Source organism: Culex pipiens, chromosome 1 (assembly GCF_016801865.2).
Source record: "Culex pipiens pallens isolate TS chromosome 1, TS_CPP_V2, whole genome shotgun sequence".
NCBI classification, from domain to species: Eukaryota; Metazoa; Arthropoda; class Insecta; order Diptera; family Culicidae; genus Culex; species Culex pipiens.
Window position 1 is genome coordinate 11,905,438 of NC_068937.1, and position 16,537 is coordinate 11,921,974.

The 16,537-nt window shown below is 35.0% G+C and overlaps 1 protein-coding gene across 1 annotated transcript; it reads left to right on the forward strand.

Annotated features, from left to right (window-relative positions):
- Nucleotides 1-7,843: 7,843 nt before the first annotated feature.
- On the forward strand, nt 7,844-16,476 carry LOC120431444 (uncharacterized). The gene is made up of 3 exons (XM_039596565.2): nt 7,844-8,131; nt 15,589-15,712; nt 15,773-16,476. Exons 1-3 carry the CDS (start codon nt 8,090-8,092, stop codon nt 15,985-15,987), a joined length of 381 nt encoding a protein of 126 aa, XP_039452499.1. The 5' UTR covers nt 7,844-8,089; the 3' UTR covers nt 15,988-16,476.
- Nucleotides 16,477-16,537: the final 61 nt, after the last annotated feature.

A 16,537-nucleotide genomic window follows, 5' to 3' on the forward strand; every position in this document is an offset into this window, starting at 1 on the left:
CAACACCATGGTTTTTCTACAGTGCATCAGAAACGTTGCTGTAACACATTTACAACTATCTGACGATTGTTGCCAATCGCTTCGTTGCAGTGCGCTTTTTTTGTCTCCAGAAGTGTTGCGTAAATGTTGCCACAGCAATTTTGGATTGTTTTGAATTAGTTGCAAATAAGGCTTGGCAACAGTAATTGCTGCTTGGGTGCTCATGCTCATGCTCAATAAAAACAGATTTAAAAAAAAGTTCAATTATTCATGTTTCACTGTAAACATCAAATCCCCAAATTTGTTGTAAACAGTGTCCTTGCTCCCCCTCTTTATAAACACAGACACTCACGGCCATAAATGCTCAGCTAAAGGGATTTTGCACAAATTTGGCGCACTGAGATGCCACTGGGCCGCGGAGGATTTGCGCTCTATTTATCATCAATATGTTGGTCGCAGGACATGAACTAGATAGGGATCTACGTGACAGGATTTTTGTCCTTTTGGTGGGGGTTTAGACATTAATTTGATTTATAATAATAATTTACTCTCACCAACTCAATTTAAAAATTCAGTATTGTTTTTATTTTCAGAAGAGTTTTAGAAGAAAGAGCATAAATTTTCAGAAGAGTTTTAGAAGATAGAACTAAAATTTGATATTGGCTTTTTTGAGTCAAAATTTTATCACTATTTTAAAAAACCAAAAATATTTAAACGTTAAAAAAGGTAATTTAATATTATCTTAAAAAAAATTCGAGTAATTTTCAAACTATTTTTTAAACGCTTTAAAAATATTTTTTATGATTTTTCTTTAAAGAAAAAAGGAAAAAGCACAAATAGTCAAAACATGATCTGAAAAAAAAACCATACGAGTTGATAGAATTGAGATTTGAGAATTGAGAATTGAGAATTGAGAATTGAGAATTGAGAATTGAGAATTGAGAATTGAGAATTGAGAATTGAGAATTGAGAATTGAGAATTGAGAATTGAGAATTGAGAATTGAGAATTGAGAATTGAAAATTGAAAATTGAAAATTGAAAATTGAAAATTGAAAATTGAAAATTGAAAATTGAAAATTGAAAATTGAAAATTGAAAATTGAAAATTGAAAATTGAAAATTGAAAATTGAAAATTGAAAATTGAAAATTGAAAATTGAAAATTGAAAATTGAAAATTGAAAATTGAAAATTGAAAATTGAAAATTGAAAATTGATTGTGAATCTTGAACCTCCTTCACGAAAAAAATAGCTTTAGAGGATTGCAAATAAAAATATCCAAATAATATTCTCGATTTTCTTTGAATAAATAAATAAAAAATCATTGTACATAAGATCGACAAAAAAAATATTTCTCATGTAAACAAGATAATAATTTTAAGCTTTTCATAGCCCTTCTGAACAGCGCTATGAAACTTTCAGGGCATAACTAATGCTGCCATCTAGCGGAGGATAGCTAAAGCTGCAACTGCTTGAATCGAGCTATCAGCTCGAAAAACGGCTTGGCGCCAAAAGCAGTGCAAACTGCCTTTCCTTCATGGCATGCTTAAATTATGAATATTATCTTTCACAAATATTTTGGAAAATCTTGTTATTTAGTACATAAAAATACAATAAATTTCTTAAATGTACAGGGAAAAAGGTAAGATTTCCTTTTTCAAAATACAAAAAAAAACCTCCAGCTCAAAATAACCTCAATCAGCATGCAACCAATTTTCGTGAGATATTCTGATGACACCCCGCGGATTTTCGGCAATCAATTCGCCCAAACATCTTCAAGTAGATCAACCTTTGGCTAATCAACGCCCGCGCCAAAAGCTCATTAAATGTTTGGCCACCGAAGGTCGCGTGGCCCAGTAGGTGGACCCCCACTAACTATTGCGGCCATTGCAAATTACTCACACGGCATTAATAATTGCGACCATTTTTATGACAAGCACGCAGCGGATTCGCAAGGAATCGCGTTTTTATTAGGAATTGGATTTTTTACGAGCTCTGTGTCCATTGTGAGTCACTCGCTTTAATTGTTTTAGGTTAGGTTAGGTTTGTCAAGGAGACAAGGTTTAATTTTGACGATATTTTTAAGTAAATTTGCAAAAAAAACTTTACGTCTTAACGTTCGGTTGACTAATTATGAGGAATTCAATAAAAAAAAAGCTAATTGTTTTCTAAAACCATAAATCTAAGCAACCCATAAACATAGAACAAACCCCGGTTAGTTCACGTAAAAGGTCAAAGTAGGTTCTTAACATTGCCTTAACATCTCCTCCTAATGGTTACTTTGATGAGGTAGAGCAAAAAAAAACTGACATTTTTGAAATCCTAACCTCAATTCTAACCTGCCGCAGGCAGAGTTCCTTCCACCTCAACAAGTAAGTTGGCAGTAAACAACAACAACACGACCTGAACTTGCCGGGCCTGGCCATAGCTGTCAGTCCGGTTAACCTTCACACCGCAGAATACAGCAAACTTGGCAAACATAACCTAACATTGACCGTGAAACCCTGTGTGTGCGCGTTCTACCCCGACTAGGGTGGTCCTAGGAATCATCAGCAACAGAAATGTTAATCGAGTGAGTAATCTAAATTGATTCCGTCACTTGGTCGTCATTATCGCACTCTGAAGCAAATCTGATGAGATCACTCTTCAGAACGAATCGATGAATACTAAATTACAACCATCAAAACTTTGGATTCGCTCATCGCTTGACAGAAAAAGGGTGCGTCATGTGCGAAATAAATAAATAAAAACTAAAAAAATACACGAAAGAGACTCGCGCAACAGGCGTAAAACGCGAAAACCGGTTTTGTTTTGTGCGGCAACGCACACCGGCAACATGAACGCCGCCGCCGAAGCCCCCCCGAAATCCAAGGGTAAACAAAAACAAAATTATGACGTAGTAGCGCGGCAGAGAAGCGCGCGCTCGAAGCCTCACTACTTTGGCGGAAATCGGGCGTCCCGCTTCGACGGTCATGACATGCTGCGAAAACGAGAATACAATTTATTTAACGTCAATAAATTAGCTGATTGTTTAAAATATAAACTGATTTTCATTTGAGAATTACTAACTCTTAAAATTTTCTTTTATTTCCCTCTTTCTCTATTTAGATGTAAACAAAGGTCGTGAACTCTCTCTCCTAACGATATTCTCTCCTCAATTTTACGATAACTGTGACAAAGAAAAGAAAAACGTGGCGTCGGTTTTCTTCGGCAAATAAAAATTGCGTCGTCACAAAAGCGTCTGGAGATGTGATCATGGCGTCGGTTCACACCCAACAGAGGGTTCTGAAAAAGTTTTTTTGCAATTCCGTCGTGAAACTACTTACTTTTTCTGTCATTCTTGAACGACGAAATAGCCTACTTTTCTGTACCAAAAATAACAGAATCGAATAGCAACACTTTTCAAAATAAATGCTGAAAAGTTCTACTTTTCAGCACTGAAATGGGTGCTGAAAAGTTGAACTTTTCAGCACTTGTTTCGAAAAGTAACACTTTTCAACATTTTTTTGATTTAAACGATTTATTGACAAAATACATGAAAATTTGACTCAAAATTTCACTCAATGGAAGTTTTTCGGAATTGCAAAAAATGTTGTATGGAACTCGTTGCAAAACTTGATTTTTTCAGCACTCGTCGTATTTATACCTCGTTGGATAAATGTACGACTCGTGATGAAAAAAACCTTTTTTTGCAACTTGTTGCATAAACTACTACTTTTTTCTATTTGAGTATATTTTACAAACGCCATGTTGTATGTTAATTTTTATAAATTGATATCTTATGAAATGATTTTTTAACCATTCGTTGTCTTTGGCAAATTTGAGGTTATTCTTTAAATGTTCGTTTTGGGAGCTGGAGATAAATATGGGCAACTTTTTTTTACTAAGGCCGTAGCAAATATTTTTTGAACTTTATGTTCATAAACTCTGTCCAAAGTCGTGGCCCAAATGATTACAAGTCTACTTAAAATGTAACTTTGAAATTGTATGAAACAATATTTTTCCCCCCGATTTTTTAGGCCGATTTTGAAGAGGGGGCGACTTTAAGTTTGAAAAAATATTTGAAACGGCCTAAGACACGGAACAAAAAATATTGTTCAAAAATAGAGAAAATGTGGTCCAAAAATCTTAAAAACCCAAATTTAAAAATTGCATGTCATTTGTAATCCAAGAATTTAAAAAATCATTTTTTTCGATTAAATGCATCGTTTCAACTTGTAGCCATTAAAGGGAAAATTTTAGATAAAATAAGCACTTTACAAGTATATATCTTTAAAAAATAGGCGGCTGGGAAAATTATCCGTAATTTTCATTTTTTGACTATACAAATCGTACAAAGAGATACTGAGATACATGACAGCAAAGAATACAAATTAGAATAAAAAAAATAATTTCAAAGTGTTTTAGGAAGCCTTCTTTTATTACGTAACGCAGTTGGGGAGGAAGGGGGTTGGCTGTGTTACGCTCCATACAACAATTTTAAAATTTGTATGAAAAGTCTGTTACGAGGGGGGGGTCCAAAAAAAATTCTGCGTTACGTAATAAAAGAACACTCCCTTACTACTAACTTTCATTTTTTACGTTGCGATAGCAACAATTTCAGCAATTTTATATACTATACTACTCTCACTCAATCCAATCTGTCACTAGAGCAAGACTTGTGGAATGGACTTCCAAGATTACGCCATTTTTTAAAACTTCTACGGATGAACCTAATTAAGTATTCTACAGTTAGAAAATTTATTTAGGAAAATTAGGTTAGCATTTTAAGAAATTAGTTTTTTTCTAATTTATCAAAAAGAAATTTGCTAAATATAAAAAAAAAACATATAAAAACATTTATTAAGAAAAAAACAAAACATTCCAATCTTAGCTGTAAATAAATAAAATAAACCAATTTAAACTTATTTTTATTTCTATTCCAAGAACTATTCATTCGCATTCGCATTCACATGGAGATGGTGATCTTAGCGGGTTGCAGACTGGATCTCGTCATGTATGTGTGATAATTGTCCAGCCCAGGTTGCTTAGGAATTGATTAGAGGGAATTAAAACCAATTCTACCAGTACAGGACATGTAGCACTAGGGTGTAATATGGTTGTATGGAAAAAAATAAAGTTCTCCAAATTTAGCTAGCACAGCAACTCTTTGGTTCCTTATAGGGTCCTTAACAACTCCCCAAAGTTTGGTAACGATTGGTTAAGTCCCCACTTTGCGCAAAACAGTTCAATTTTCCATACAAATTTGTATGGGAAAAATCATTTTTTTGAATTATGATATTTAAATAATCCAAGTTTCACGCTATACTAAAACCGGATTCATATTCGGATGCTCTGGAATGTGCTCTACAACTTTTCCGAAGAGAGTATGGTGCTAACTTGCTCCTATAAAAAGATACAGCGTGTTCAAAACTCGTCTAAAACGTGTTTTTTGATCGAAAATCACGTTTTAGACGAGTTTTGAGGACGCTGTATCTTCTTTTAGGAGCAAGTTAGCACCATACTCTCTTCGGGAAAGTTGTAGAACACATTCCAGAGCATCCGAATATGAATCCGGTTTTGGTATAGCGTGAAACTTGGATTTTTTAAATATCATAATTCAAAAAAATGATTTTTCCCATACAAATTTGTATGGAAAATTGAATCGCTTTGCGCAAAATGAGGACTAAACCAATCGTTTCCAAACTTTGGGGAGTTGTTTAGGACCCCAAAAGGAACTAAAATAATGCTGTGCTGGAAAATCGATTTTGATATTACACCCTAATGTAGCACCATGAAAGCCATCCATTGCCGGCCGCTCCCATCTCCACCATACACCGGGAGAGGAATAAGGATTAGGAGCACGGGAAGTGTTGATGCTGAACTTACTTAGAAAAGGGACTAAAAAGTACCTTTTGCGCAAGAGTTGTGAGTGGCGCATAGTCTGGCAGTAAAGCAATAAATTATTGAAATAAATTGAAGATTTGGAAAATCAAAAATATTGACAAACAATATCTAAAAAGTTATTACTGTAGTATATTATATCTAGAGCAAAACGAGAAAAGGATGGATAAGCATTTTTACAGCTGGAAGTATTTTGCAAATCTCGAGATAATAAATATTTTTTCTACAACACTTAAAATGATATACAAAAGGTGACCTTTACGGCTACCTTTTAACACTGAGGGGATTGTTCAATAGTTAACTGTTGTATTAAAATATGCAAATTAGTTTCAGCTGTCAAAATGCGTATACGCCCTTTTCAAATGTTGCTCCTGATGTGCAATCGAACATGACTAAAAAATACTTTTTGATAAAGTTTGCCGTTTTCAAGTCAAAGCCATTTTTGGTATTTTTTTCTGAAACATGATATGTTATGAGGGAATAGATTAAAGGGTATGGAAATTTCCTGCAATTTGTCTTTTTTACTTATTTAATCGACTTACAGGTAGCCAGGGATGGAATAATCGCAAAAAAATCAAATTCGCTAGCGAACTTTCTTCACCCACGAAAGAGAGAGGAGGCAAATCACGCAAAAGAAAATCGCTCCCGAAATTCTCCAAGAAAATCAATTTGCTGATGATTTTTTGTGAATTTCCTTGTCAGCACCACTAAAAAATATTTATTTCACTTTGGTTACACACATTGCCCATCTACAAAATGTAACAGGTCGTTTTTCGACGTGTGACATTACACTAGCAAGTGTAGTAGTGAAAAAGATGTTCCGCCGAATAATCAAGATGATGATTTTTTTAGATTCTTTTTACCGATCTTTCGTGCGCGAGAGAGGAGGGCCATGCTCCTTTTGGATTTTTTCTCTTGATGAACGTCCAATGATTTTCTTTTGATGATGATTATTCCATCGCTGCAGGCAGCAGTTAATTTTTTTTAAATGTTTCTCTCAGTGTCATACGTCTTTCAACTCCTGATAATTAGGAAACTATTATATCAATTTCAATTCTAAAAAATGCAATTTAAAATTAATGGATAATTTGAAGTGCAATTTTCCAACTTCTCGAGAAGAAATTGTTTTTTAGCTTAAATTTAATTTGCAACAATATCAATCAATGAGTTTCTTATTCATGAAAAAAGATTTTTGGAAACTTTCCAGTTGAGCAATAAAATATGCTAAAGAGATGCTTAACAACAATGAACAAATTTTAATTTGGCGACATAAGTTTATGTAATGATAAAATCAAGTGTTTTTAGCAACTTATTATCTTGCACACTCTCTAACTAAAAACAAACGAATTTAAGGTTGTTGCAATTTTTTTAAAAGCTTTTGTCCCTCGGCTTAAGTCAAGTCAAGTCAAGTCGGCCTAAAAGATGGTTTACAAATTTGGATGGTCACCAAACAAAGTTGGCAAAACAGATACAATTATCTAGCCTAAATCTTATCTCACAAATCCAACGCCAATTCCTAGAATTGACCAAGCACCTTAACTGAATGAAATCATTCTTTGTCACTTATGGCTGCCCTGGCTCTGGCGATCCTGCTTCTCAGAAGCAGCGTCGTAAAAGTGATTCCGTTTCGTACTCTGACATCGTGACACTGGCAGGTGAAAACTTGAAAAAAAACGTTGATAGTATTTGTTTTGTTTCTTACGTTTAAAAAAAGGTATAATTAATTGAATTTTTTTTTTAAGAGTGACCAAAAAACTATTTGCAGATAAAATTAAAGACAATAAAAAAACTCCAGCCTAAAATAAATTGACAAAATTTGCAATCCAGTGCACTTCCTTCCCCATTCATCCAAGAAAACCAACCACCCAACTTCATTCTACTCAAACTTTTTTTTTTTTGCTGAGCTCAACCATTCTCACTTTCAAGAGCCAGCCACCGACATCGATCGCAATCGGCGTCGCGTCAGTCAGTGTCTCGCCAACCGTCGGTTTGTTCAGTCGTGCCAACAAAGTGCTCTTCCTTTCCCCACCACACAACACTGTTTTCGGTGCGTTTTACTGCTGTTTTTTACTACCCCAGAGAGTGCGACACCGTGTCTCAACCCACACGCGCCAAGCCATCTGTTGAAGTTTTGAAGTCGTGTTTTTTTCGGGGACGGTGATATTTTTGGAATTTACGCAACTTTTCCACGGATTTTTGTGGAAAAAGAAGAAGAAGAAACCGTCAAAAATGGCCGTTAGTCGATTGTCGCTGGTGAAGTTCCTGGAGCTGGTAAGTTTATTTTTTATTTTTTAATAAGTATTTTTTTAAGTGCCAATTAGAAACACCTTCCCCAATCAAAATCGTTTGTTTTTTTTTCAATTTTGCCACGAGGCATCAAACTCGAACACTTTGTTGATAAGACCAACCGCGGTTATGACTGCAAATACAAACAATGCCATATCCGTTCGACACTGCTGTGCAGTAGTGGTCTGGGGTGGAGTCCCGATAACCAAATATTAGCCCGATAGCATTAAGGTTGATTGGCCCCGGCCGGTTGGTTGCGAAAGTGAACTTTGGCGTTTAAATAGTGTCACTGAGCTGTTTGCGGTTTTGGCAGACTGAGCTGATAGCGATTGTCAATTTGAGTGGCATGATTTTGGATCAAACTGATAATTTATTGCTTTTTTGAGATTCCTAATGTTGTTTAAAGTAGACTCCATTTTGAAAATTGTAATTATTAAAAAAAACTAAATATTAAATAACTTATAAATTAGTCAACAATTCTTACCAGAAACCTTGTAAATCGAACGAACGGCGATGACTAAGACAAAGTGCTATTTGTGCAATCAATCAGTCATCGCGAGAGACACACTACTTCTGCTAGGGGGAAGCCTCAGCTGCAAAAACTATACACTAAACAAATAAACTAAGAAGCGGAATGATCGACACTTGGGCGAACCCTGGAGTGAGCAGTTAATAAAAATAGCAACAGTAGAAATATGGTGCTCTAACCCTTGGCCTTGTTTGTCCACTCTGTTTATTTTAGAATTTTATTTGCCGTAGTCTAATACCTCCTTTAAGCAATACCGTTGGGAGCCTCCATGCTAAGAAGTTTTAGTGCTCTAGAACCCAATTTTGTAAATTTTGTAAATTTTGTAAATTTTGTAAATTTCGTAAATTTTGTCAATTTTGTAAATTTTGTAAATTTTGTAAATTTCGTAAATTTTGTCAATTTTGTAAATTTCGTAAATTTTGTCAATTTTGTCAAAATTGTCAATTTTGTCAATTTGGTCAATTTTGTCAATTTTGTCAATTTTGTCAATTTTGTCAATTTTGTCAATTTTGTCAATTTTGTCAATTTTGTCAATTTTGTCAATTTTGTCAATTTTGTCAATTTTGTCAATTTTGTCAATTTTGTCAATTTTGTCAATTTTGTCAATTTTGTCAATTTTGTCAATTTTGTCAATTTTGTCAATTTTGTCAATTTTGTCAATTTTGTCAATTTTGTCAATTTTGTCAATTTTGTCAATTTTGTCAATTTTGTCAATTTTGTCAATTTTGTCAATTTTGTCAATTTTGTCAATTTTGTCAATTTTGTCAATTTTGTCAATATTGTCAATTTTGTCAATTTTGTCAATTTTGTCAATTTTGTCAATTTTGTCAATTTTGTCAATTTTGTCAATTTTGTCAATTTTGTCAATTTTGTCAATTTTGTCAATTTTGTCAATTTTGTCAATTTTGTCAATTTTGTCAATTTTGTCAATTTTGTCAATTTTGTCAATTTTGTCAATTTTGTCAATTTTGTCAATTTTGTCAATTTTGTCAATTTTGTCAATTTTGTCAATTTTGTCAATTTTGTCAATTTTGTCAATTTTGTCAATTTTGTCAATTTTGTCAATTTTGTCAATTTTGTCAATTTTGTCAATTTTGTCAATTTTGTCAATTTTGTCAATTTTGTCAATTTTGTCAATTTTGTCAATTTTGTCAATTTTGTCAATTTTGTCAATTTTGTCAATTTTGTCAATTTTGTCAATTTTGTCAATTTTGTCAATTTTGTCAATTTTGTCAATTTTGTCAATTTTGTAAATTTTGTCAATTTTGTCAATTTTGTCAATTTTGTCAATTTTGTCAATTTTGTCAATTTTGTCAATTTTGTCAATTTTGTCAATTTTGTCAATTTTGTCAATTTTGTCAATTTTGTCAATTTTGTCAATTTTGTCAATTTTGTCAATTTTTTCAATTTTGTCAATTTTGTCAATTTTGTCAATTTTGTCAATTTTGTCAATTTTGTCAATTTTGTCAATTTTGTCAATTTTGTCAATTATGTCAATTTTGTCAATTTTGTCAATTTTGTCAATTTTGTCAATTTTGTCAATTTTGTCAATTTTGTCAATTTTGTCAATTTTGTCAATTTTGTCAATTTTGTCAATTTTGTCAATTTTGTCAATTTTGTCAATTTTGTCAATTTTGTCAATTTTGTCAATTTTGTCAATTTTGTCAATTTTGTCAATTTTGTCAATTTTGTCAATTTTGTCAATTTTGTCAATTTTGTCAATTTTGTCAATTTTGTCAATTTTGTCAATTTTTTTCAATTTTGTCAATTTTGTCAATTTTGTCAATTTTGTCAATTTTGTCAATTTTGTCAATTTTGTCAATTTTGTTAATTTTGTCAATTTTGTCAATTTTGTCAATTTTGTTAATTTTGTCAATTTTGTCAATTTTGTCAATTTTGTCAATTTTGTCAATTCTAGATTAAATTTTCAAAACAACCTATCCCTCATGGGTTTCCTATGCAGATAGGACCTTTTGAAAACTTAATCGAGAATTTTGTCAATTTTGTCAATTTTGTCAATTTTGTCATTTTTTTCAATTTTGTCAATTTTGTCAATTTTGTCAATTTTGTCAATTTTGTCAATTTTGTCAATTTTGTCAATTTTGTCAATTTTGTCAATTTTGTCAATTTTGTAAATGTTGTCAATTTTGTCAATTTTGATCATTTTGATCATTTTGATCATTTTGATCATTTTGATCATTTTGATCATTTTGATCATTTTGATCATTTTGATCATTTTGATCATTTTGATCATTTTGATCATTTTGATCATTTTGATCATTTTGATCATTTTGATCATTTTGATCATTTTGATCATTTTGATCATTTTGATCATTTTGATCATTTTGATCATTTTGATCATTTTGATCATTTTGATCATTTTGTTCATTTTGATCATTTTGATCATTTTGATCATTTTGAGGTCAACATTGAGGAAGAAAACTTTTAAATAAAATTGTAAATGGTCTTGTATGAATTTGACAAGCTAAAGGTTAGAATTTCTTAAGGTCAAGCTTCGCTGACGGTTCTTACCATTCCAAAAACTCCACCGTGAACAAACATAAAACTATCACACACACTTGCACACACATTACTTCCGGAAATTGGTACTAAACCCAGAAGGAAGACAAATAATAACCCTAATGGGTGGCCATGACGGAAATGAGCGTTGGCGCCCAAATGGCGGCAACATCATTCTTCTGCGACAACGTCTGCCACTCCTAAGAGGTTGAGGTTAGGAACACTGTTGCTTCCAAACTTATTTGGACGAAAATAGCCCATAACAAAGCATTAATTAAGGCGCACAATTGTCAACTCTGGAGGTTATGTCACTAATTTTTGAAAGGAATGTCAATTGCTCTAAATTGCGCCCGCGAGACGAATTCCTTAGCTCACTTTGCAAAATTTAAGAGGAGCATCATCCCACAACGTTGGCAAATCTAGAGTGAAACCACAACAACGCTGATGATGTCAACATGACATCATCGTTTCAAAGGAAAACAAGATGACTGACTGGCGATGCTTTCAGGATCCCGTGGGACCTATCTTCTACAGGCTTCTGGACGCATTTTTTGTTCTGATGAGCTGTCATTAGGTCAAGGCTCAAGCGAGATATGTGATACGAAGCGTTGAAACTGAACCACAAAACGATGATTGTTGAGGCAGTTAATCGCTTGTACTAGCAGGCGTTATCTTGCTCTCTCTCTCTCTCACACTCAGTCTGGTTGAGCGATTAACTCTGTGTGCTATATATTTATTTATACATTATGCACTGCTTTGTTAACCCTCCTCAGTCACATCTTGATTGAAGTTATTCTCAAATTAAACTTAAATGTGGCTTGTTGACAATTGACAGATAATACTTAAATATTAATATTTAAATACTATCTTGAATACTATTCAAATCAAATAAAACATAAAACTGCGAACTGCCTACTGAAAAATGCCAACTGCCCACTGAAAACTGCCAACTGCCTGCTGAAAAAGCCAACTGCACATTGAAAACAGTTAATTGCGGACTGAGAACTGCCAATTGCCGTTTAAAGACTGTCGATTGCTGACTTAAAACTGACAACTGTTGACTTAAATCTGCCAAATTACCAATGAAAACTGCCAACTACCTACTTAAAATGCCAACTGACCACTGTAAACTGTCAACTGGTGACTGAAAACTGCCAACTGCCTACTGAAAAAAGCCAACTGACCAATGAAAACTAGTTAACTGCGGACTGAAAATTGCTAATTGTCGTTTGACAAATACCAACTGCAGATTGAAAACTGCCAATTGTCGAATCTGCCCAATTCCCAATGAAAACTGCCTACTTCAAATACCAACTGATCACTGAAAACTGCCAACTGCCTACTGAAAAAAGCCAACTGCTCAATGAAAACAGTTAATTGCGGACTGAAAATTGCCAATTGTCGTTTGACAAATCGTCGCTTGTGTGCTATCTTGTGACACGTCTGCTGTAAAAAGATAGGACACAAGCGACGAAATACCAACTGCAGATTGAAAACTGCCAATTGCCGAATCTGCCCAATTCCCAATGAAAACTGCCTACTTATGATGCCAACTGACCACTGAAAACTGTCAACTGGTGACTGCCATCTGCCTATTGAAAAAAAAAATCCAACTGCCCATTGAAAACAGTTAACTGCCGTTTGAAAACTGCCGACTGCTGACTGAAAATTGACAACTGTCGACCTACATCTGCCAACTGCCCACTGAAAACTGCCAAATGCCGACTAAAATCTGCAAATTTCTGCCTATGTTCTGCCGCAACTTCTTCAAGTCAACCGAGGGTTCGCTAACCTTCAAATGTCATGACCTCATACCTTCGCCGCGCACAATCTGCCACCGATAGATCATCTCGCCGCACATTTCCGGAGGCCATCCGCTCGAGAGTGTGATCTCATCGTTCGATCATCTGCAAGCTCGACACGCACGACAAAAATATTCATAATATAAATATTTCCGAGCAAAAGTAGGTAGCAATAGCGTGTTTTGCAAAAGTGACGTAACGACCACGGCGTCGACGACGCCCTCTGCATGTTAATAGTCGAATTAATATTGTAGAAATTTATATATTGTTCTGGAGTTATGCACCCTCCAAGGTTGATCGTCGTAGATTCTATTAAAAGAACCGTGATGTATAATTCGCATCGATCTTCTTTCTCCGGGTTGTCAGCGTCGGGCTCAAAACAAGCAAAAGGGGAAATATTTTGTAAACATCATCTCTGTTGGTAAACAGTTCACGTACGGGGCGGACAGTTTTTTTGCCACGCCAAATGTTGTTTGTCCGTTCGAACTTGGTTCGAATTCCACAAATAATGGCGATCGTTAGGGCGTGACCATGCCCCGTTTGAAGTCGTGAGGTATTGGAATAGAAATTTGGGAGGCGAAACAATTTGAATAGATTCGTGACCTAAAAATTTTGAATTTTATATTTAGGACATAATCACGACTTTTACTAAATTGACGAAATTTTCGTTTTGGCAGTTTGCAAAAAGCAGAAGAAAAAATGCAGCAGGCAGTAGTCAGTAGTTAGTAGTCATTAGTTATTAATCAGTAGACAGGCAGAAGGTTGAAAACAGAATGCAGTAGTCAGTAATCAGATGTCAGTAGGCAGTAAGCAGTAGGCAGTAAGCAGTAGGCAATAAGCAGTAGGCAGTAGGCAGTAGGCAGTAGGCAGTATTCAGAAGTCAGTAGTCAGTAGTCAGTAGTCAGTAGTCAGTAGTCAGTAGTCAGTAGTCAGTAGTCAGTAGTCAGTAGTCAGTAGTCAGTAGTCAGTAGTCAGTAGTCAGTAGTCAGTAGTCAGTAGTCAGTAGTCAGTAGTCAGTAGTCAGTAGTCAGTAGTCAGTAGTCAGTAGTCAGTAGTCAGTAGTCAGTAGTCAGTAGTCAGTAGTCAGTAGTCAGTAGTCAGTAGTCAGTAGTCAGTAGTCAGTAGTCAGTAGTCAGTAGTCAGTAGTCAGTAGTTAGTAGTCAGAAGTCAGTAGTCATTAATCAGTAGACAGTAAGCAGAAACCAAGTGGCAGAATTAAGAAGGCAGAAAGCAGAAGGCAGCAGTAATTTTTATCAATTTTGTCAATTTTGTCAATTTTGTCAATTTTGTCAATTTTGTCAATTTTGTCAATTTTGTCAATTTTGTCAATTTTGTCAATTTTGTCAATTTTGTCAATTTTGTCAATTTTGTCAATTTTGTCAATTTTGTCAATTTTGTCAATTTTGTCAATTTTGTCAATTTTGTCAATTTTGTCAATTTTGTCAATTTTGTCAATTTTGTCAATTTTGTCAATTTTGTCAATTTTGTCAATTTTGTCAATTTTGTCAATTTTGTCAATTTTGTCAATTTTGTCAATTTTGACAATTTTGACAATTTTGTCAATTTTGTCAATTTTGTCAATTTTGTCAATTTTGTCAATTTTGTCAATTTTGTCAATTTTGTCAATTTTGTCAATTTTGTCAATTTTGTCAATTTTGTCAATTTTGTCAATTTTGTCAATTTTGTCAATTTTGTCAATTTTGTCATTTTGGTTAGTTTATTTTGGTCATTTTGATCAGTAGTCTGTAGTCAGTAGTCAGAAGTCAGTAGTCATTAATCAGTAGAAAGTAAGCAGAAAGCAGGAGGCAGAATGCAGAAGGCAGAAAGCAGAAGGCAGAAAGCAGAAGGCAGAAAGCAGATCAGAAGTCAGTAGTCAGTGGGCCGAAAGCAGAAGGTAGTAGTCAGTAATCAGTAATCAGTAGACAGTAGACAGTAGACAGTAGACAGTAGACAGTAGACAGTAGACAGTAGACAGTAGACAGTAGACAGTAGACAGTAGACATTAGACAGTAGACAGTAGACAGTAGACAGTAGACAGTAGACAGTAGACAGTAGACAGTAGACAGTAGACAGTAGACAGTAGACAGTAGACAGTAGACAGTAGACAGTAGACAGTAGACAGTAGACAGTAGACAGTAGACAGTAGACAGTAGACAGTAGACAGTAGACAGTAGACAGTAGACAGTAGACAGTAGACAGTAGACAGTAGACAGTAGACAGTAGACAGTAGACAGTAGACAGTAGACAGTAGACAGTAGACAGTAGAAGTAGACAGTATACAGTAGACAGTAGACAGTAGACAGTAGACAGTAGACAGTAGACAGTAGACAGTAGACAGTAGACAGTAGACAGTAGGCAGAAGGCAGTAGGCAGAAGGCAGTAGGCAGAAGGCAGTAGGCAGAAGGCAGTAGGCAAAAGGTAGAAGACAGTAGACAGAAGGCAATAAGCAGTGGGCAGTATTTAGCAGACATCTGAAAATTCTGCTATTCAATTGAAAAACATTTTAATAGACGATATTATAAACTTTAATTTTAATATCCATTTAAAAGGCAATAATTTTAAACGTAATTTTCGTCCATTTCTCATTACAGGCCGTCACCATCAGCTGCGCGGTGCTGCACTACAAGAGTTTGGGCGAAAGCGATGAGCTGACCATCATGCTGGTGGCCGGAACCTTCGTCGGTTTCAGCGTGATCCTGATTGGTCTTTTTGCTGGTGAGTTTCACTTTTATATTAAAAAAATAAATTTTGTAACAAAAATTAAACTCATTTTAGGCTACCTGATGGGCACCCCCATCAACAAGAAAATCGACATCTTCTTCAGCCTGATCGGCTGCGCCATGTTCATCGCGTCCGGCGTGCTGGTGCTGCAGGCCTGGGAGAGCGGCTTCAAGACGGAACGTCGCCGGCTCGCCATCTCCAAGGGTTCGCTGGCCATCGTCAACGGGGTGCTGTTCTTCTTCGACGCCGTCTTTACGTTCCGCGATTAAGTTACTGTATCGAATTTTGACCAACGAGAATGAAATCTCAACTTTGTTTATTATTAAATGTTTACAAAATATGTTTAAACTATTGTAACTCTACAGAAACAAAGACGCCTAGAGTGCTAAGCCGGCTTATTTATACACAGAAATCATCGTCGAACCACAACATTTAAAAACACTTAATGGCTAAGAATGTATTCGGATAATCACGTGTGAAATCTATGTCATAGCTGTTAGGGATAAAAAAAACACATCGAATTTTGAGATTCAGATGGCGCGACGGTGCACCATCCAGGACACAAACCACGAGGTTCCCAGAACGACACGGTGGCGGCGCCACCGTCGCACACCAACACCATTTCATTTTTTTTCTATACGTTTTGTTTCGAGTAGTTTGGTTTTTTTGTTTTATTTCCATTTTTGTACCACGTTCACGTTTTGTATACAAGTTTTTGTAATAAAATCTAATTTTATACCAATAAAAACAAAATGAAATGAGTTTTTTTTTGGACTCAAGGCCAAATTCGGCGTGACCTCGGCCAAATCGGACGGCCAA

Bases quoted from the DNA above. Each gene is read 5' to 3' on its own strand.
- LOC120431444 (XM_039596565.2), top strand. From the start codon at position 8,090: ATGGCCGTTAGTCGATTGTCGCTGGTGAAGTTCCTGGAGCTG. The intron at 8,132-15,588 runs GTAAGTTTATTT...TTCTCATTACAG, and splicing joins TGGTGAAGTTCCTGGAGCTG to GCCGTCACCATCAGCTGCGC. The intron at 15,713-15,772 runs GTGAGTTTCACT...AACTCATTTTAG, and splicing joins CCTGATTGGTCTTTTTGCTG to GCTACCTGATGGGCACCCCC.